The sequence below is a fragment of the Girardinichthys multiradiatus genome, chromosome 13, assembly GCF_021462225.1.
Source record: "Girardinichthys multiradiatus isolate DD_20200921_A chromosome 13, DD_fGirMul_XY1, whole genome shotgun sequence".
Classification (NCBI taxonomy): domain Eukaryota; kingdom Metazoa; phylum Chordata; class Actinopteri; order Cyprinodontiformes; family Goodeidae; genus Girardinichthys; species Girardinichthys multiradiatus.
Genome location: NC_061806.1, coordinates 14585677 through 14607968, shown reverse-complemented (window position 1 = coordinate 14607968; position 22292 = coordinate 14585677). Strand labels below are relative to the sequence as shown.

The following is a 22292-nucleotide window of genomic DNA, read 5'->3' as shown; positions in this document are numbered from 1 at the left end:
GGAGGCAAACAAACATCAGTTTAATCTGTTTTAAGGGTTAGGGTTTCCTTAGAGAGCAAATCTCAAAGTGGCATAGTCAAGGAGATATGACTACATTGACAGTAAGGCTCCTCAAAAAGATGGGAAAAACTGTCTGCATGTTCCCTACAGCAGAACTTCATCTCTGCTTGCTGCATGCATACAAAGACACTCAGCAGTTGCTCAGCACTCACTTTGATGGAAAATGCAACAGCACTTTCTGTATTAACCATGCAAATTTGTAAATCTTTCGTTCACCCCTGAATGGAGAAAATGATATCTAGATAAGCTGTATACACTACACGTTGATTATGTATAAACAGCATTGCTTTGTTCAAAGTTCTTAAAAAACAAAATATCCAGATTGAAATATCTAATCAACCTAAGGTTGCCAACCTTTTTTACTGTCAAATGAGGCAACACACCATACTATGCCGGAAGCCCAATGCACAGTAGGCTGGAGAGTTGTGTAAACAGCATGTTCTTATTTTTCAGATTAGAAAAACTGAAAAAGTTGGCCAGTCAGTCAGTCAGTCATTTTCTACCACTTCTTCCATAGTGGGTCACAGGGAAGTTGGTGCCTATTTCCAGCAGTCTATGGGGCGTGAGGTGGGGTACACCCTGGACAGGTCGCCTGAAAAAGTTGGTTTTCAGTTAAATCCATAAGCTAAAACAACAAATAAACGGCACAGTAAATGATGATGAATATTTTCTGTAACAAATCAGGAGGAGGTGGGGTTACATTAACATTAACTTTACACACTTTTTCAAATGATACTTTGTTGCTCAATTGTTTCTCATTTTTATGCAGATTTAAGTCATTTTCAGCTCCATGACCAATCAAGAACATCCATAGGTGCAGTCTTTTCTATATTAATTCATAGCTATTTTTTTGTTTTGTTTATACAAACCACAACCTTTCTGGTGGGAATTATGTATAAATAACTATTTGGACATTTCACGTTACCCACAAAGGCATTGCAAGAATATCCACCATAATTTTGAAGATATAATTGAAGTTTTTATTAAGCATTACTTTAGTTAGTAGATTAGTAGATTTTCATTGAGTAACTAGGTAGGTAATTATATTTATAAAAAGGGGAAAAAACACATAAATAAATTAGCTCAACATGTACACATATATTTCAGAGTTTTCATGAAATGAAGGACTTTCTTCCTCTTTTGTTACTTCGTTTCAGCGTTCTGTGTCAGTTTGGGTTTATTTTGTATTTAAGTAAATTCTAGTGTTCTGTCATAGCTGTGATTGTGTTGTTAGCTGTTTAGCTCTCTGCGTTTCCTTGATGGTCCCATCTGTCGTGCATTTATGTAATCACTCACCTGTTACACTCCACAAATTATCCCCTTTAGGATTTATACTCATCAGCCCAGTCCTTCATTGTGGGAGTCTCCTATCAACTGAGTAACAGCAACAACACAGAATGCACTCAACTCAAGAGGTGAGTTGAGTGCATTCTGTGTTGTTGCTTGTTCTGTGCCCAAGTTGAAGATTTAATGAAAGGGGGCTATTCTTGCAACTTTTAATCTCTAATACTGTCACACTCCCTCATTCTTTAATTTGTTACCCCTATAGCCATTAGTCTTTTTTATGTCCAGGCTCTTAGAGACCACAAGTGCCTAAAAATCAGTGTCTGTAGCCGTTCTTTTCCACATAACCATCTAGTCTGTATATAGTAATTTACTTTGGCAAAAATCCACTGGTAAAAGACAGGGTTCATTTTGCTCCTAGGTTTGGTCGCAGCTATTTCCAATGTTTTTTTTTATTATTATTTTATTTCCCTTTGGGATTAATAAAGTATTTTTAATTTGAATTTGACTACAGAAAGATGACTTTTATAAATTCTTTCAAAGCGTAAAAAGATGCTATTTGGTATATGCTTGGCAGCATTTACAAAAAAACGTTACAATCAAATGGTGGAAGGACCAAACTGATTTTGTTTGGTACCCTTAGTGTCTCTTCCCCTTAGTCTGCTAAGAAGAAGCAACACAGGATCTGGGCTAATGTATAGGGTTTTATTTTGTGCATCAAGTAAACAAATCATTTTAACAGGGGTATGCACACTCCATAAACTGTAGTTACAGTGACATTGCATGCTGCATGCTTTATATAGTACAACAAAAGTGCAACAATTAAAATAAAAAACTTTCAGCAATATATTTAATATTAGTTTTAAGGACGTCATCAGATTTAGGCATGTAACTTTTTTTTTACTGGTTTGAACTCTTGAGAGGTGGAAGTGACAAGAAGCTATAAAGCCAGCTTCTGCAAAGTCTGTCACTCTGGGAGGCTGTTTGCTAACATGGACATATTGTTACATACGTTTACAATGATCCATAAAGAAAACATATTATGTTAATCCATCTCCTAGGTTATTAGATTAATCAGAGAGCATTATTGATGCAACTTTATCTATTATGCTTTTTTTTTTTTATATGAAAATTTGTATTCTAGTTGAGAATGGTGCAATTGACCAAAGAAGACAAAATACAGAGAAGAAACAATTGAATCAAGAGTGTGTGTGAAAAGAAGTTTCCGAGTATATCAGAGCGCCCCCTCCTGTCGGAACTGCAATGGTACAAATGCAAAGCAAGTTATGCAGCAAAGAACCATTTCCATTAACACAGTCGTAAACTAAATATCTGCTTTACATTGCCAACGTGAAAAAAATCATGTATGTAAACTTTGCATGTACTTGGAATATCATTGTAGAACATAATCCAGAATATGCTTCTTGAAATTCCCATGTCTTCCATTTTGCTATAAACCTATTTAATCCCAGATGAAGTTTGGCTTTGTTGGAAAAACAACTTTTTTTTTTTTTTTTTTGTTCAAAATATCCTAATTTACCACATTGAGCATTTAATTATGATATGATGGTGACAGTATTATCTATTATCTTCTAAAGCATTAAAACATAAATGATAAAACATTGATCTGATTTTATGACTAACATAATTCTAAAAATATTTAGAAAATTACATAGTTTAGGTCTTATTTGGTTTGATTTAGTGGAGAAGTTTGAGATCAGCAAGAAGTGTAAAAGTCATTCACACAGATTTTAGGAACATCATTCATTTATTTTCTTTATTTGTGTTTTTCAGAACCTCAGAAGGTCTCAAGGTTCCCCACCAAAACACCATTACCGAAGGTCAGGAATCATCAACAAATTTAACATGCAAGATTTGGAAAGTGGGAAGAAACCAGAGTATTTAGAAGAAAAAAAATCTCTATACAGGCAGCACATATAGAATCCACACACAAAAGCTGTGAAAGCAGAAAATAACCTTTTTTTTAATACATCTCCATTAAGTATAGAATTATTCAGTTTACTTCAAGTTTTATGCATGCATTTGGGACATTTTGTTTTGTTTGTTTTTGCATTTTGTTTGATACCTTTCATGAGTTTTTCAGGAGGCTCAACAAAGGTAAAGAAGAGGCAAGAATGATTCTGTGAGCTCATGTGCTGACAGTGTTCAGAACCAGGGGAGAAGATGTCAAGTTTAACCACCCTAACAATACGTATAACAACACAAAAAGAAGAGAGAGACAAAGTATTAGTTATTTTACTCGCTTTGCGAGGAGAGACGGTCAGAGATGTGTTCAGTTACAAGTCTCCCAACCACTCTGAAAGCCATCTAACCGCTCCCTCTTTTTATTGTCTTTTGGGGGTCCCTAGTTTACAAAAACATTAATCTCTAAAGGATGGGAAAACAACAGCTGCATCGTAAACAAGTCATAAACAGCTTTATCCATTAACAACATATTTCCACAGTCCTCTTTCATCTTCCAGGGTCAGTGGCGCCTTTTGTTCAGTGTAATCAGCCTTCATCTTTATGACCTTCTCAACTGGACTGCTTCCTTCTCTGCTAGCTCAGCTCCATTTATGATCTTTGCCTGCAGACAACTCATCAGATCATTTACTCACACACATCTTGAATGATTATAAGATCAAATAGCCAAGTTAAAGAATAACAACAATATAAGACAAATCTTTATTCAATTATTCCAACAGAAGACATACTGAATGTCTAATCCTTCAACATACCAGTCCATCAGAGGTGTTAATTCATGTTCTGATGGAATTATTGAATAACACACATGGTTAATTAAACATACATACATATAACCTCTTTTCTCACTGTCTGACAATAAATCAGACTACATTTTTCTTATTTTAGGTCAGTTAGGATAAAGGAAATTATTTACGTTTCATAACTGTCAAAATAATAAGCGAGAGATGTTTTAGCAACTTTTTAGCTTTCTTGAAATTCAGAAGTTTACTAACGTTTGCTAGAATTGCCTCTTAAGCTGTTTGATTTGGGTCAAACATTCTGGGCATCATTGCACAGGTTTCTCACTATAACTAGCTGGAATTCTGCCTCATTCCTCCTGACAGAACTGTTGTAACTGAGTGAGGGTTGTAGGATGTCTTGCTTACACATTTTCTGCTCTGCTCACACACAGAGCTTTGGAATTGGGACACCAAGTCAATGACTTTGATGTCCTTAAACAAATTTTGTGATTAATTTGTCAATATACTTGAGGCCATTGTCCATTTGAAAGCCTCACGGGGGTTACACTTTAACTTCCGGCTGATGTATTGAGATGTTGCAATAATATTTCCACATAATGTCCTGTCCGCATGAAGCCATCGATTTCTGAAGTGCACTAGTCCCTTGTGTAGCAAAACACTCACACAACATGAATCTGCCACCCCCGTATCTCACAACCTGGATAGTGTTTTCAGGCTTGCAAGCTGTAAACGCACCGATAGTCATTATGGTCAAAACTCTTTCTTTTTAGTGTCCAAAAATTTGTCTCTAAGTGAATTTGCAAACTGTAATCTAACTTTTTATGCTTTGTTTGGTGTAATGGCTTCTTTCTTTCTGAGGGGTCTGTCAGCCCATGTTCGTAAAGAACCCGTTTTTAAACCACTTTCCAGCTGCAATTGGCATTTTCAAAAGGACATTTGCATTTGTTCTGGGCTTGATATGCCAATTTCACCAAAGAAAACAAAAAAACACAATAATCTCTGAGACATATAACCCATCTCCTTTCTGAACATTTATTTGAGTATAATTGTTTAAGCAGATAAATGTGGCACCTTTGGGCATCTGGAAATTGGCCAAAACTTAATGTTTACATCTGGTTTCACCTGTACATTGACATTTTAATTTGACCTCGCTTAAACATTCGAATACCCTAGCAATTTATACCATGGCTGAATGTGAAGCCTCAATGATAAAAATGTGGAGCCATTAAATGAAAATCCCGTCTTCATTTTTATGTGCAATGGTGAATTATGGTTTTCTATAAAAGCAAAATTAATTTTAAAAAACAAGGCTGCAGTTTTAGGGTGCAATTCATGTTCATTGATTGAAAATTACAAGAAGAAGCAACATAGGTGCCGAAACATTACTGTCAGGTTCAACCAACCTAAAATACTTATAACATCACAAAAAGAAGAGAAAGACAAAATACTTTTGTCTTACTCGCTGCGAGAACGGACAGAGATGTGCTTTCAGTTACAAATCTCCTACCGCTCTGAAAAACATCCGAATCCTCTTCTTATTATCTTTAGGGTGGTCCCTAGTTACAATGAACGTTGCTGCTTCTGAAGGGTGGGGGAAAACAGCAGCAACCTGACATAGGTCATGCACACCATTGTCTTGTACAAACACACTTGCACAGTCTCCATAATATTAAGATGTGCCATTATCTTTGTGATGTCCTCAACTGTGACTGCATCATCCCGATTCCACCTTTCCTCCGTGCCTGCAAGCAACTCATCACATGTTTACTTACACATACAACATGAAAGGTTATAAAGGTCAAATAGCAGAGTTAACAACAAGAGAGGAAATATAAGATACATGTATAAACAAATGTTCCAACAATTACAGTGTGGACAAAGAGTTGTAAGTTTTAATACACACATACCCCCTTCACACTGTGTCAAAGGCCTACAACAGGCATTCTGATATTTATGCTACCTTGACAGAATTTCATATATAGCATGTTTCGATGGGTTTACTCAGCTGGTCAATGCTTTCAAATGTGAAGCAATCAGCATTCGTCATTTAATTGCTCAAATCAACTGTTTTTCAGAAGGACGCTTTTACTTCTCTTAATCAAATGCGAAAATGTGCAAAAATCACATACTTTTAAAACTTGTTAAACTTAGCTACATGCTTCAGTGTGTGTTTCAGAACATTACCACTGTAAAACATGAGTTTATAGTTTGATCGGTCAGATTTTATTAAACGTATTACAATATGTCAAATGCCAAAGATGACATTATTTATTCTTTAGCTTATTGTGGCTTTTCTCACATGTCTCTTGTCCTCTAAACGTATTAATGATTTATGAATAACAGAGTACGAACCTTGTGTTTTCAAACAATCACAACTATTGCTGCTGCACTACTTTAGGCTTACAGATTTATAACCTATAATCAAGATTAAACCTGAGATAGCTGAGAAAAAAGGCACTAATAAAACGTAGTCAACAACTTCAGGGGAAAACAGACATGTATCATATCAGCAGTGCTTAAGAATAATGAGATGTTGCCTGTCATTGAAAGTCACAGATAAAAACAATAAACACTATAAAAATATTTCTGGACAGTTTTGCTGGATTGCGTCTGATTTCAGCAATTTTATTGTTGCAGAATGTAACTTCATTAGCTCATTGGTTGGTCATGTTATCCCTTCAATCACCAGAACTTTTCCAACCAGAAGTCCAGGGCCGTCCCAAAGCGCAATCTAACTAAGCTGTTAGTAGTGGTGATATTCAGGAAGAGGGGCCCCAATCAACCGCTGCTTAAGGCTTCATGCAACCTTGGACCAGCTCTGTAGAAGCCATTAACAAACAAAGCCGTCCAAGATGCAGCAAGAAAATGTACCACTGCTCCCATAGAGGTACAAAAATTTCACCAGCCAAAAAAGGAAAACAAATATTTAAGAGGCTGTGGAATTTCTTTTCCAACACAACAACCCTGGACATTTATGGGATGGACTGTTCACCAACACTGACATGAATGTTAAAATTACCATTACACCAGATGCTGACCCTGCTTGCTTCATGCTTTCAATCCAAATAGCAAAACTTCAAAAAGCTGCAGCTTTATATTGTTTAATGTATTCAGTATGAAAGACAGAAGGACTTCAAACATCATTGGTAGAATTTAGTTATTTGTGTGCACTCTCAGACAGCTTTCAAAAACATGTGTAGTTAGCCTAATCAGATAAAATTATCTAATGTTTTGTTTTACCTATTCAGAACATTGGCTTTTCAAACGAACTCACCTATGAACAAACTGATTAAGAAATCAGCAAGGTGTGCAAATACATAAGAGCTTAATTAAAACCAATACCAATAATCGATAAACACTATCATAAGTAGACAATGTCAACTGTGATCATCAGAGGGATTTCACAGAGGAGGAGAAGATGATGATGGTGGCATGAGGAAGCCTTGAAGTATAAAGATAAGTTTATTCAATGCTGTGTTGGCTGGTTTTTCATCACCGCTCACAGTTCTTTTTATAGAACTGAGGTCAGGGCTTTGTGGTAGCCTCTTCTAAACACTGACTTTGTTGTCCTGGAATGGGAAAATCCATATAAATTATGTCAAAAACAAAATATCTACAGTGGTTAAAATAAAAACCGAATGATCAAGATTTTTCTAGACAAATATATATTTAATATTTCCATTGACATGATATGAAAAAATGAACACATGAGCAAAAAGATACACAAATAAGGCATAGAAAGCCAGATGAAATCTAATATTAACTGATGGCCTGTAAAAAGGTTTCTAATTACCAAGGTACAGCACAGAGTGGTACAATTGGTAAAAGCAAATAGATCTTTGTAAAAAAAAAAGTCTTTTGCAAAACATACTAAAGACAAATGTTACAGATGCATTTTGAAACTTTGTAATGTTTGAATAAGAGCCATTCATTTCACAATAAACCACCCACTGTGACATCATTCTTTGCTGAGTGGAAGCGCATTTGTATGTGAGGGTGTGACCCTCCTGTCGCTGCCTCAGGTCCTCCTTTCTCCACTGTTTGTATATTTGTATATATATATATATAATAAAGTGATTAAAAGGTGATTATGGTTATATAATTATGCAATGGTGATCCGATGCTGTTTACAGTTTCAGGGTTGAGCCGTTGATGTAATTGTAACAGTTGTTCTGAGACAAACTGACCCAACGTTGGGCATCTTTAGCTTTCTGGAAGGAGCATGCAAGGTGACGATCAGGTAGCGAAGGTAGGTGTCGGAAAACTGCAACAGCAGCATTGTCATTGTCAGTGGGAAAAAAATGACTGATTTACAAACACCAACAATAACTGAGATAGATGAAGAAAATGTTAGACTTTAGATGCTCAAATAAAAAACTCAGAACATGTGTGATGTTATCTACCCTACCTGTGGCACAAATCTGCCACCCTTTTCAGCTTTTATTCTGTGTTACAAATACATCTTTGAGATTGCTAGAATTTTGCTTTGTAAAGCGTTGAAGTTTATCATCATTCAACGTTAGATTCAGGAGCAAACTAAAATCTAAATATGTCTAAGCACTTGCTGCTTAATTTATTGTGGGTTTTATTTGAAATGACTGAATGGTGAGCGTTAGGTCTTAAAGCCAGTATGACATAGATTATCATTTTATTTTTGTGGTGGATGTTGTGAGAAAAGTTTTAAAACATTTTCTTTATTTGACCAGGAGGTGAATGAAAGACTTTAAATGCAGCACACAGGTTTCCCAAACAACTGTTTTTTATTTACAGCATTGACATTTACCTACTACCTATTGAAGTTTAATTATCTTGTTTTGGTTGTATCCTGCAGAATCAATGTCCTTGTGTTGAAAGTTTGCTATTTTCAGACTGAAAATAGCAAATGTTTTCCAGGAACAATAAGCAGATGTTCCACTTAATTCCAAAAAGTGAAGAACATCTTGGTGTTTTTATGCCAATTTGCTTGTTAAAGTACTGAGGCTGGAATTAAGTCTGGAAAAAAAATAAAACTATTCAAACAGACCTGCTGCTGAATCATTTATTTGGTTATATACTCATTACAGTAGTTATGTTGTAAGATTTACAAGGTTCATACACAATTTAAAACGTCTGGAAAAATATGGAACTTGCTTCTATTTTTTCTCTTCTTTGGAAAAATGGAAAAAAAAGAAAAGTGAGTTTGGACTATGCCTGGCAAAACACAAAAAAATGCTAAAGTCTGGCATTTTGGCAAAGAAAATAGAAGTACAAAAGTTGACAAGATGTGCTATGAAGAACCTGCATTTAGGGCAGGACACCCTGTTCCTTATTTTGACAAGCCCAAAAATTATAGATTTATAAATGGAGCTAACAATATGTTACTCTAGATTTTTTTTTCAAATGCAGTGAAATGGCCCTGTACCTTTGTGGAACCCAAAGGTTCAAGTTTTATTATGTAGGAACCCTAATTATTGGAATGCTTCATACATTTGTATGATTCAAACGGGACAGTTCCTCAGGTTGAAGCCCGACACAGTGTTGGCCTGCTTGGTCACTCTGGGAGGAGCAGGCATGGTGATGACACGCTTTAAATAGCAGAGATGGCTGTAAAAAAAGATCAGAGGATGGATTTTTTAGCTTAAAGGCCCTCAATTGTCTGCAAAGCTTTAATGTACAACGTAATGTATAATAAGACTGTCCACTAATAAGCATAGTGAAACTGTATGAATTTGTTCTTTCAGCTTGTACTGAAACACACACACACACATTGGAATTTTATGTGAAAGACCAACACAAAGTAGTATTCAATTGTGAAGTAGAAAGAAAATTATACATGATTTATTCTTTTTTTTTTTACAAATAAATAACTGAAAAGGGCATTGTACAAAAGTATTCAGCCCTCTCTGAGTAAATACTTTGTGGAACCACTTTTTGCTGCTATTACAGGTCCTTCTCAAAATATTAGCATATTGTGATAAAGTTCATTATTTTCCATAATGTCATGATGAAAATTTAACATTCATATATTTTAGATTCATTGCACACTAACTGAAATATTTCAGGTCTTTTATTGTCTTAATACGGATGATTTTGGCATACAGCTCATGAAAACCCAAAATTCCTATCTCACAAAATTAGCATATTTCATCCGACCAATAAAAGAAAAGTGTTTTTAATACAAAAAACATCAACCTTCAAATAATGATGTACAGTTATGCACTCAATACTTGGTCGGGAATCCTTTTGCAGAAATGACTGCTTCAATGCGGCGTGGCATGGAGGCAATCAGCCTGTGGCACTGCTGAGGTCTTATGGAGGCCCAGGATGCTTCAATAGCGGCCTTTAGCTCATCCAGAGTGTTGGGTCTTGAGTCTCTCAACGTTCTCTTCACAATATCCCACAGATTCTCTATGGGGTTCAGGTCAGGAGAGTTGGCAGGCCAATTGAGCACAGTGATACCATGGTCAGTAAACCATTTACCAGTGGTTTTGGCACTGTGAGCAGGTGCCAGGTCATGTTGAAAAATGAAATCTTCATCTCCATAAAGCTTTTCAGCAGATGGAAGCATGAAGTGCTCCAAAATGTCCTGATAGCTAGCTGCATTGACCCTGCCCTTGATAAAACACAGTGGACCAACACCAGCAGCTGACACGGCACCCCAGACCATCACTGACTGTGGGTACTTGACACTGGACTTCTGGCATTTTGGCATTTCCTTCTCCCCAGTCTTCCTCCAGACTCTGGCACCTTGATTTCCGAATGACATGCAGAATTTGCTTTCATCCGAAAAAAGTACTTTGGACCACTGAGCAACAGTCCAGTGCTGCTTCTCTGTAGCCCAGGTCAGGCGCTTCTGCCGCCGTTTCTGGTTCAAAAGTGGCTTGACCCGGGGAATGCGGCACCTGTAGCCCATTTCCTGCACACGCCTGTGCACGGTGGCTCTGGATGTTTCTACTCCAGACTCAGTCCACTGCTTCCGCAGGTCCCCCAAGGTCTGGAATTGGCCCTTCTCCACAATCTTCCTCAGGGTCCGGTCACCTCTTCTCGTTGTGCAGCGTTTTCTGCCACATTTTTCCTTCCCACAGACTTCCCACTGAGGTGCCTTGATACAGCACTCTGGGAACAGCCTATTCGTTCAGAAATTTCTTTCTGTGTCTTACCCTCTTGCTTGAGGGTGTCAATAGTGGCCTTCTGGACAGCAGTCAGGTCGGCAGTCTTACCCATGATTGGCGTTTTGAGTGATTAACCAGGCTGGGAGTTTTAAAGGCCTCAGGAATCTTTTGCAGGTGTTTAGAGTTAACTCGTTGATTCAGATGATTAGGTTCATAGCTCGTTTAGAGACCCTTTTAATGATATGCTAATTTTGTGAGATAGGAATTTTGGGTTTTCATAAGCTGTATGCCAAAATCATCTGTATTAAGACAATAAAAGACCTGAAATATTTCAGTTAGTGTGCAATGAATCTAAAATATATGAATGTTAAATTTTCATCATGACATTATGGAAAATAATGAACTTTATCACAATATGCTAATATTTTGAGAAGGACCTGTACAGCTGCAAGTCTTTTGGGTGAGCTCAGATTAGATTGTTTGTGATTAGAGCATTTGTGAACAGCAGTATTCAGATCTTGCCACAGATTCTTGATTGAGTTTAGGTGTGGACTTTGACTGCGGTATTCTAACACATTAATATGTTTTGTTTTAAAGCCTTCCATTGTAGCCCTGGCTTAATGTTTAAGGTTGTTGTCCTGCTGGAAGGTGAACCTCCGCTCCAGTCTCAAGTCTTTTGCAGACTCCAACAGGTTTTCTTCCTAGATTGCCCTGTATTTGGCTCCATCCATCTTCCCATCAACTCTGACCACCTTCCCTGTCCCTGCTGAAAAGAAGCAGCCCCAGAGCATGATGCTGCCACCGCCATGTTTGACAGTAGGGGTGGTGTGTTCAGAGTGATGTGCAGTGTTAGTTCTCCGCCAAACATAGCGTTTTGTATTTTGCCCAAAAAGTTCAATTGTGGTCTCGTCTGACCAAACCACCTTCTTCCACATGCTTGCTGTGTCCCTAACATACAGACAGACAGATTCCCCCACCTGAGCTGTGGATCTCTGCAGTTGTTCTAGAGTCCCCATGGGCCTCTTAGCTGCATCTCTGATCAGTGCTCTGCTTGTTTGGCCTATAAGTTTAAGTGGACGGCCTTGTCTTGGTAGGTTTACAGCTGTGCCATACTCTTTCCATTTCCAGATGATGGATTGAACAGTGCTCCATGAGATGTTCAATGCTTGGAAAATCTTTTTATAGCCTAAACATGCTTTAAACTTCTCCACAACTTTATCCCTGACCTGTCTGGTGTGTTCCTTGGACTTCATGATGCCGTTATTCTCTTAAAGACCCTCTGAGGCCGTCACAGAGCAGCTGTATTTTTACTGAGATTAGATTACACACAGGTGGACTCCATTTAGTCATTAGCAATCATCAGGAAACTTCTGAATGTAATTGGTTGCACTCAGAGTAAAGCGGGCTAAATACATTTGCACAACGCACTTTCAGGTTTTTCATTTGTAAAAAACGTTTAATTATTAAATAATTAAAATAGTTTTCTTTCCACTTGACACTTGAATAATCAGAGCTGACCTTCCCTCCATCCAGGACTTATGCAGGTCAAGGGTCAAGAAAAGAGCTGCCAAAATCTCTGCCGACCCCACACATCCTGCACATAAACTGTTTAGAGTTTTACCGTCAGGCCGCCGCTACAGAGAACTGTTTACTAAAACCAGCCGCCACAGAGACAGTTCCTTCCCCCAGGCTGTTTCTCTGATGAACATTCAATAGAGTACAGAACAACAGCATACAGATGTTGCAAATGCATCTTTTTTATTAGATATGTGTATATTGTACATTGTAAATTGTAAATTTGTATATTCTGTAATGCAGAATATTGCATTGTACATTGTATATTGTACATTGTAAATTGTAAATTGTAAATTTGTATATTCTGTAATGCAAAAACAGAACAAAAGAGCAAAGTGTACCGGAGGCAAATTCCTTGTTTGTATGTACGAACTTGGAAATAAAGCTGATTCTGATTCTGAATTGTACACGACTTTGTGTTGGTCTTTCACATAAAATTCCAATAACATTTATTATATATATGTTTGTTGTTGTAATTTGGCAATATGTGGAAAAGGGTTTGAATACTTTTACAAGCCACTGTATATATGTATTCTCTCTAGAGATATATATCACTAGATATATCGATTTATATCTATATATATATATATATATATAGATATATCTATCCATATCTATCTATATATATTCTATATATAAATATATATATATATTTTATCACTCTCTATCTCTTTCTATCTATATAGAACTAGATATATCTAGAACTAGATTGATATCTCTATATCGATATCAATATCAATATATCTATATCTATATTAATACACATAATACACATTAATACACATCTTTGCCAAGTTCTAAGGTGATTTTAATTACATTTTAAGCATGCTAAACTGCAAATCACATGTTTCCCCAAGTTTTTATTCATAAGACAAATATGAAGTCATGAAGAAATGGGAAAAGTATGAAAAACATCATTTCTATGAAAAAATACCCAAACATATTAATAATTAGGTGGTTTCTGTTCACTATATTTCAGCTCAGACTGAGGTTTGTTTGTGTGTGTTGTTGAACCTTGTGGTAATGTAGCTGTAGAACTGGCAGTTGGGGTCCTCGGTGCAGGCGTTACCACATGAGATAGCATCATCCTGCTGAAAATAGCGAATGTCGGAAAATGGGAAATCTACCCCTCTGTACTCTATGATCCGGTCAGTAAAGAAGGGCTTCCTCTCTGCAACATGAAATTTGAAGAAATGACACTTATTCCCAAATTAACAAGACTGTCTGACAGATACTGTGTATGTTATATTTTTTCAAGTGTGATTCAAGTGTTTTTCTCTAAGGACTATAACTTGTACTACAGAGTGTACATACCATTACGCAGCGGGCAGGATTGTGATGGCAGCCCAGAGGTGATGCCATCTGTGTATTTGGGTACCATTTCATTTGGATTGTTCTTTAAATAACATTTAAATCCATCGCTAGGAACAATAAAGACACAAATTTCATATTCTGTTAAAACAAATATTAAAAATGATCTTATTGTTTTTACTTTCTGTTTGTAAGTAAAGCCAACATCCTTTACCTGACAAAGGAGAAATAAGTGCATCTTGGGTGAGCGTTGCACAACAGCTGGCAGAGTTCAGGAGAGGCAGCAGGGTGAACCTCAATGTCATGTCCAGGAAAGTTAGTGTTTGGAAAAAGTGTGTCTTGGCACTCTGTGGTACACAAGCAGGGAAATTAGAATCCTGCAGGATGGCAGCCTGAAATTGTTGTTACTTTGCAATAATGGGTTTGATTACCTGGTTCATAGGATGGAAGTATTTGTAATTCATGAGAAAATCCTGATACTCTATCAGTACTGGCTATGACATTTGGAGTTCTCGGTACTGTCCAACTGAATTTAAGGTGGCACTTGTATCTATAAACAGAAATAGGTATGTAAGACTACTGCAAGATGCTTACAAAGTAAAAAATATTTTGTTAATTTCTGCTAACTTACCGGACATTTGGGCTGCCAAATGTCCCACTGAGGAAGCTGAAGAACTGACAGCCAGGATCATCAGTGCAGGCTCTCTGACACTGCTTGTAATCTACTGTGAAAAAGGTTCTGTAATCTGCTCCTGGGAAGTCCACATCTTGGTAAACTTTGCATAGTGATGGTTCTATTAGAAAGAAAAAACTGAGATCTTAAGAGTTTCCCCACCTAATTACCCATCCGTTTGAAACGTTTTTTTTTTTGACAGTGTGCTTACTTGGATATGCATTGCAGGATTTAAGAGAATAGCCAGCGGTGGTTCCCTGCATGAAATTCTGATAGATCGGTTTTCCTGAGGGGGTGGCCTTAAGGAAGCAGTGGAAATGTCTGGTAAGGAGACAGAATGTGAAGTCAGTGAACTCAGTTTTCTGCCCCTGTAGAGTAACTTATTCAGTTTGTTGGAAGATTTGTACATGAATTATCATTGCTTAGTTTAGAAAGGTTCTTTATCCTTATGATTTACCATTAAAAGACATTTTCATTTATTTAGTTTGGTGAACTTTGATAGAAGTGGTTTGAATACTTTTCACATTTATTTTCGAAGTACTTTTATGAACTGTTAACAGAATTGTCATCTTGTCTTAGAGTTGCATTTGGGTGGTTGCTATGCAGACTGAGCAGGAACTTGTGTGTGTGTGCAGAGGAGTTTGGGGAGCAGTCTGGTCGCACTCCAGCCAATCTACGTGTCCTTGAATGCCAGATGTGGGCATGTGTGCTGTATCAGTATCTGGCCAGAACCAGTTTTATTCAGTAGGACTTGTATTTGTGAAACTGAGTGTAGCCACACCCATGATGCTGTAACATGAGTGTTTTTTCTTTCATTAATAAAAGGCTGTGACACAGGGCAGCTCCTCTGAGAGAATGGACTTTCTCTCCTTGGCCAGCCAAAGATAACTATGACTCGCTTGTGTCTTCATTGCATACCTTCTCTGACTATGGCACTGGGTAGCAACTTGATGAGGGAAAGCTTCTTTTTTTAATCCAAAGGTTTTTCAAAAGCTTTACAAGAGACAATTCCAAAATTTACAGGAGCAATCCAAAACTTACGTGAAGTTTCCAAAATGAACTATAATGCCAACAGAGACACAAGAGGGTAGTGAACAGGAGGAACCAGCAACCAGTCATGACAAACACTGAGCTTTTAAACTGATGGGGGTCTGCGGCGTAGAAGCTGGTGTCTAGGGTAAAGCCAGGTGAACCCTTGAAGTGGCCCGTCCGGAGGTCTGCATCTGGAAAGTCAGCCGAGCAGGAGTCTAGGCGGCCTGCAACTGTTAGGGCTGTGTGCAGCATAGGACCCCGGAATGCAGACTAGAAGGCAGCATGATGGTAAGTGAAAAATATATTTAATAACAAAAAAACTCACTCACTAGGAGGCAGGAACCAAAACAATAAACGGACAGGCCAGACAGGCAAAAACTGACATGGGCAGGCTGGCAAGACAGGGTATGTGTGAACAGCAGGACATGAGCATGATTTGAAAAATATTTCCACGCTGAATAACTGAACAGGAGTGTATATATGGAGAGTAAACCAGGTGGAGCAAGGAGACAGATTAGCTTGGAGCAGGTGAACCGGATAAAGATAATTAACAGACAGAACACAACATGACAGGAGCAAAACAGAACTTCAAGGATACAAACAGAAATCTAACTTGAAAAACATGAAACCAAAGCATAACCAGAAGCCCAATCCAAGTACACAACTAAGCAAAACATGAATACAAAAACTAAAGCATGACCAGGAAAACAAACAGAAGAATGATTCAAAACCTTAAATGTGAATAAAACCAACAAAAACCCAAAAACACCCACAAGTCATAACAGCAACGGAGTGTGGAGGACCCTCAGGGTAGGCGGTGTGGTGATTGACCTAGCTGGAACTCTGGCGTCTGGTAGTCAGTCGTGGAGTCTGGTGCCCCGTAGCCAGGCTGAAAGTCAGGCTGTAAGTCAGTGGGGCCTGGAACCTGGATCCGAGGGGGTCCATCCTCGGGCACCTCTGAAAACTCTGGAACCTGGATTAGAGGCGGTCTACCCTCGGACCCCTCTGGAACTTGGATTAGAGACGGTCTACCCTCGGACCCCTCTAGAACCTGGATTAGAGACGGTCCACCCTCGGACCCCTCTGGAAACTCTGGGGACTTGGAAACAAGCTGAGGCTCTGGAGGCTTGGCTGCATGCTGAGGCTCTGGAACAGGAGCTGAGGGAGATGACTGGGGTAGGCGGTGTGGTGATGGACCTAGCTGGAACTCTGGCGTCTGGTAGTCAGTCGTGGAGTCTGGTGCCCCGTAGCCAGGCTGAAAGTCAGGCTGTAAGTCAGTGGGGCCTGGAACCTGGATCCGAGGGGGTCCATCCTCGGGCACCTCTGAAAACTCTGGAACCTGGATTAGAGGCGGTCTACCCTCGGACCCCTCTGGAACTTGGATTAGAGACGGTCTACCCTCGGACCCCTCTAGAACCTGGATTAGAGACGGTCCACCCTCGGACCCCTCTGGAAACTCTGGGGACTTGGAAACAAGCTGAGGCTCTGGAGGCTTGGCTGCATGTTGAGGCTCTGGAACAGGAGCTGAGGGAGATGACTGGGGTAGGCGGTGTGGTGATGGACCTAGCTGGAACTCTGGCGCCCCGTAGCCAGGCGTGGAGTCTGGCAACCTGTAGCCAGGCTGAAAACATAAGCTGGCATGTTGGTCTCTTCAATAATCCTCTGTTGCTCAGCCTCAATGATCTCCACGGTTAAGGAACTTGGGGAATAGTGTCCCCACTCAGCCTTCCAATCCCTGAACTGGCTCAGGACCTCTAGCGTCTGTTCCGGTGAGCCGTGAGAGCTTAAAAGATGGATGGGCAAGTCCGTGAGGACCTTGCCTCTTCTGAGTACTCGCGCCATGAACTCTAATGAATAAGGTGAATAAGTTACGGGGACAAAAACCTGGTTGATTTCTGTGGAGGGCGTAGGAGGCTCGGCTGTGGCTGCTACTGTCGTGAATTGATCAGCTGGAGCTGCTGCTGGTGAGGAAGGCTCGTCAGCTGCTGCTGTGCAGGGATCGGTAGGAGCTGCAGCTGGAGTGGAGCACTTACGATGAGGGCGGCGTTGGCGTGAGGAGGGAGTGGCTTGCGGTGGAGGAGCTGGAGTTGAATGGTTTTGACCCGGCTTGTAACCCAAAAATGCCCATTCGGATTCATCAGAAAACTCCTCTATTTCCTCCATCATCAAAGGAGAGAGAAAAACTTCCACCTCTTCCTCATATATAGTCCGCAGGATTTTCTCCTACGGCTGCACCCATTGACTTAGCTTTCAGCTTTGTCCGCTTGGTCCAAGTTATGGCTGGTTCCTGCTGTCACGGTCTGTGGCTGTAGTGGACCAAAATGCAGACAAGCACTGGGCAGCAACATGATGAGGGAAAGCTTTTTTTAATCCAAAGGTTTTTCAAAAGCTTTACAAGAGACAATTCCAAAATTTACAGGAGCAATCCAAAACTTACTTGACATTTCCAAAATGAAATATGATACCAACAGAGACCCAAGAGGGTAGTGAACGGGAGGAACCAGCAACCAGTAATGACAAACACTGAGCTTTTAAACTGAGGGAAGTAAATGTGGAACAAAGGAATGAGAGGCAAGGCAATCAGCAGGGATTAGAGACCAGAGTGGACCGGGTATGCAGGGAGGCTGAGGAACAGGTGGAACTGATTACAAAACTAAACCATGGGGGAAAGGAACTAAATAACAAAACTCAGGAAAACAGATCTAAGAAAACTATAACATAAGATATAAGAATCTGGAAAATAAAAACTAACAAAGTAACCTGAAGACATAAAGGAAACCCTAACTGAAAAGGTAAACAAACCCAAACAACTAATGATTGCTGAAATAAAGCACACATAAGAACACAAGAATTCAGGAATAAAAAAGAAAAATAAACTGACAAACCCCACAGAACAAAAACACAAACCAGAACCCAAAATGGCAGAACCTGACAGTGTCTAACTCTGTTTCACAGAAATGACACTTAATTATTTCACCACCCACAAACCACAGTTTGCATTACCTTTTTTAAATTTACATTTGCAAAACAGAATATTCTTTTATCTTTTGGTCCAGCAATTTCTCCTGATTTCTACTCTCATATTTTGTTGTATTCATTGAACAGCTTGACAAGTACAAGCTTGAATTCTTCTTTCATATGCCAAAAATTTATCCAAAAAAGCTAGCAACATGCTTCAACCTAATATAACCCTTATAATACTGTAATAATCCATAACACACAGTTAGGGTACAAATTATATCTTTGGCAGATTTAGATTTAAAGCAATCTTTAAATTTTCCAAACATATTTCTTATTGAAATGAAGTTGTGGATTGGCCTGACTTGATTCTGACAGAGAATTTGTGCAGAGGGGGTAAAGATTAGGGTAATGACAGCTCCTGCAAACTGCAAAAGTGTCTTGGAGCTTAAATCCTCAAAATACCAGGGGAAACATGCAAAAATCTGGTCAGGAACTATGAAAAAGATTGGGTTGCTGTGATGCAAATAAAGACTTTTCACTAATTTAATGTCATCGTTTCATTTAGTAATAAAAAATGACATGTAAAGTGAATAAAAACAGATACATTATGTTTTTTGTAAATATAATACTCCTTTTAGACTTTTATTACATTTTTAGAGATGCCTCTCTCATTTCCTGTCAGATAAAAAACTTCTTGACTGAATGAAATAATTTGAAATCTAGTTCAGATTTCATACCCCCTCATGCCAGGAGTAGGAATAATTTTGGCCTGAACTGTAGATATAACGTGAACTTTACACAGAGTTTTTTTTTTTTTTTATTAAACAGGGAAAACATGTTCATTTCTTTTGGTTGTTCTGTACCTGTTGTCAGCCTTGCAGTCAGGACCAATAAATGCCCAAAAGAGGCAAGAAGCCTCCTGGGTGCAAAGGTGCTGACAGTGTTCAGCGTCAGGAGAGAAAAGGATTTGGTTATCTGATCCTGGAAAATTCCAGTCTCTCCGAAGTCCTGAGTTGCATCCTGACAAAATTAAATACAAACCATTAAACAATTAATAACACCTAAATGTATTGATTTATATAACTCTTACCGGAGCTGGTGTCACAGAGCTGGAGCAGAGCCACTAATATGAAAACAATCTTCATTTTGTCAGGCGGTCAGCCAGGAAGGTTTCCTTAATGCCTTGTTCACACAGCAAGATTTTAAAATGGTCGGTTGATTTTCAAAATGTGAAAGACACCCAGGTTACATTCTTCTATTGTTCTCATCACAGTGAAGGAACTCAATGATTGGGTGTCGGGGAAACCCAAGTGGGGAGATTGAGATCAGCCCTGAAACAAACACTAAAATCTGGTCTTGTGTCACTGGTTGTGTTCCCTCTAAATAGCAGAAAGGTTACATTAACACTTTACTGTGGCTTCTAGTATCCTAAATCCCAACTAAATCTTAAAATGGTCAACAATATCTACATAAATCAAAAAGATGGGATATTAAAAACCAGGATGGCAATCACAGCAAGGTAATTACTGAGAGTTCGGTATTGAGAGTTAGGAAATTCTTATTCACTCGATTTTCTATGATATTGTAATGGGAGTGTCATAATGTTAGTGGCCGACTTGATCCACATACAGCAGAAACACCCAAAGAACAGAGAACCGTTTAGGAAGTTTATTGAGAGGCTGTAGGGTGAGGGAAGGACAGCTGCTGCCTGGAACAGGAAGCTGCAACCGATAGAACAGGTGAGAATCTGCCTGCAAGATAAATGATAATTAAACAGATGGGTTTACGGACCTAGCTGGGTTCAGATCCACCAGGGAGAGGGAGCTGTGTCCAGACCGGTTGAAGGCTGCACCAGTGGCCGCCAGAGCTTCAAAGGCTGGAGGTTGGAGGACCGTCGGAGGGTGGACAGGCTCGGCAAGGTGGGACTCAGGCGGATTGCCAGCTAGTAAGTAGTCCGGGTTTCTTTCTTCTGTTCAGGGTGGTTCAGGTCTTCCCTTAAAGGAGCGAGACGGGTTCAGGATCCTAAACCACACAGGTTTAGTATTTTTTCCAAAGGTAACTTGCAACAGACAAGACTTAATCTGGCCATGTTGTAATACAGCATCGGCAAAACACTCAGGCAATGAGATACTGGCTATCCATCCTCTTTATACTTCTCCAGGTAATCATCCCAACAAGCCGCACCGGTCACCCTCTAGGAACAGTCTCTGGCGGCTCCTAGTGGCTGAAGATGGTTAGTAGCAGCCTAAGACAGAGTCCAGACTGACAGGGAGGTTCTGAGGCCCCGAAATTTCAGCCAGACAACAGAACAGATTTAAAAAATTTATTAAAAGCTCTAGGCAATGTTCGGCAGGAAACCACCACCAGCGGCAGGGTCAGGTACCTCTGAGGCCAGACAGATAAGTTAGCGGTTGAGCAGAAGGGCTGAGAATACTGACAAACTCAGGAGTAAATCCACTAACCTTTTCAGAATCCATGGGAGAATACAGAAGGTGAAGTTCAGCTCCTCAGTGCAGTGGTTAGGTGACAGCAGGAAAACATCACACGGGCTCTCAGGTTGGTAACCCCAATGAACAGGGAGGGTTCGGTGGCCAGGGGGCGAAAACAGGGTCAGAGCTAGGGAAGCAGTTACCGGTGGCAGGATCCGAGGGAGAGGCAGAGAGCGGTAGTCAGGAGGCATAAGCAAGGTTGGAGTCCAGAATCCAGTGAGGTATCCAATAAGGGAAATGCAGGGCAGAGCAATCCGTGAATCAAAAACGAGATCAGATCAGGCAGACAGAAACGACGCTGGACACTACTCACACAAGGCTTTCGAAAATCGGGAATGTTTGTCTGTCAGAGAGCTACTCATAAAGGCAGGAGAAAAGGTAGAGCAGGTGAGATGTAATTAGGGAGCTGGCTGGGCAGGATCAGGTGAAAGCAATCCCCCTAAATGCTGCAGCACAGACCAGGGAGATGGAGATGATGCAGACAAACATTGCAGAATCATGACAGATCTATAGTTAAAAATGAAATAATATATAGTCTATAATACACAAACAACTAATAATAATATTTGTGTCATGGTGTGTTTGCGTCTTGTTCCACCTGCCTTGATTGCTGTCTCCCTTTCATAAACTCAGGGCAAAGCTGCTCTCCCGGTTGCTGCAGAAACTTCCATTGTGGGATCTTGGTGCCAATGCACTTCTGGAAGAGAACATGGGCATTTATTCTGGCAAGGTCTGGTATGATATGAAAAACAGCAATGGACACCCCCCATACCACCCCCTACTGAATATTTCCTTGCTTTCTGATCCAGGATGTCCACAAAATATTTTGTGTTGTCATATCACTGCAGACTCCGGCCTCGCCTTTGGCCCATTAATAATGCCCACACCAGTGTGCACTGTGACGAGAACACAAACATTTTTGCAGGGCTTTCCCTGATAAATTGCATCAGTTGCATCTCCGCATTTCAGCACCCTTGTGAAGAACAGCCCTGTCTGTGAGAATCTGTGACTCACGCTTTTGTTTCTCCAGGGAACCTAGTAGGCTGATCTTCTTTGCCTGCAAGTTGGTTGCCAATTTTAAAGAGGTGAA

General features: G+C 39.5%; 1 protein-coding gene across 2 annotated transcripts; it reads right to left on the bottom strand.

Annotated features, from left to right (window-relative positions):
* Positions 1-9094: 9094 nt before the first annotated feature.
* On the bottom strand, positions 9095-21800 carry LOC124878858 (plasma kallikrein-like). Of its 2 annotated transcripts, none has more exons than XM_047383025.1 (11): positions 21176-21800; positions 20505-20735; positions 19804-20434; positions 19577-19733; positions 14932-15041; positions 14679-14841; positions 14479-14597; positions 14262-14394; positions 14051-14157; positions 13751-13907; positions 9095-9653 (listed from the first exon to the last, which is right to left on the bottom strand). In XM_047383025.1, exons 3-11 carry the CDS (start codon positions 19856-19858, stop codon positions 9548-9550), a joined length of 1107 nt encoding a protein of 368 aa, XP_047238981.1. In that variant the 5' UTR covers positions 19859-20434; positions 20505-20735; positions 21176-21800; the 3' UTR covers positions 9095-9547. The 2 variants fall into 2 exon arrangements, with proteins under 2 accessions (XP_047238981.1, XP_047238980.1); XM_047383024.1 differs by having other exon boundaries at positions 20505-20707.
* Between the last annotated feature and the right edge of the window lie 492 nt (positions 21801-22292).

Excerpts from the sequence above, each read along its gene's own strand:
- LOC124878858 (XM_047383025.1), bottom strand. The coding sequence starts at position 19,858 with ATGAAGATTGTTTTCATATTAGTGGCTCTGCTCCAGCTCTGTGACACC. Across the intron at positions 14,842-14,931 it reads ATCCTGCAATGCATATCCAA|AACCATCACTATGCAAAGTT; the intron begins GTAAGCACACTG and ends TCTTTCTAATAG. Across the intron at positions 14,158-14,261 it reads ACTTATTTCTCCTTTGTCAG|CGATGGATTTAAATGTTATT; the intron begins GTAAAGGATGTT and ends TATTGTTCCTAG.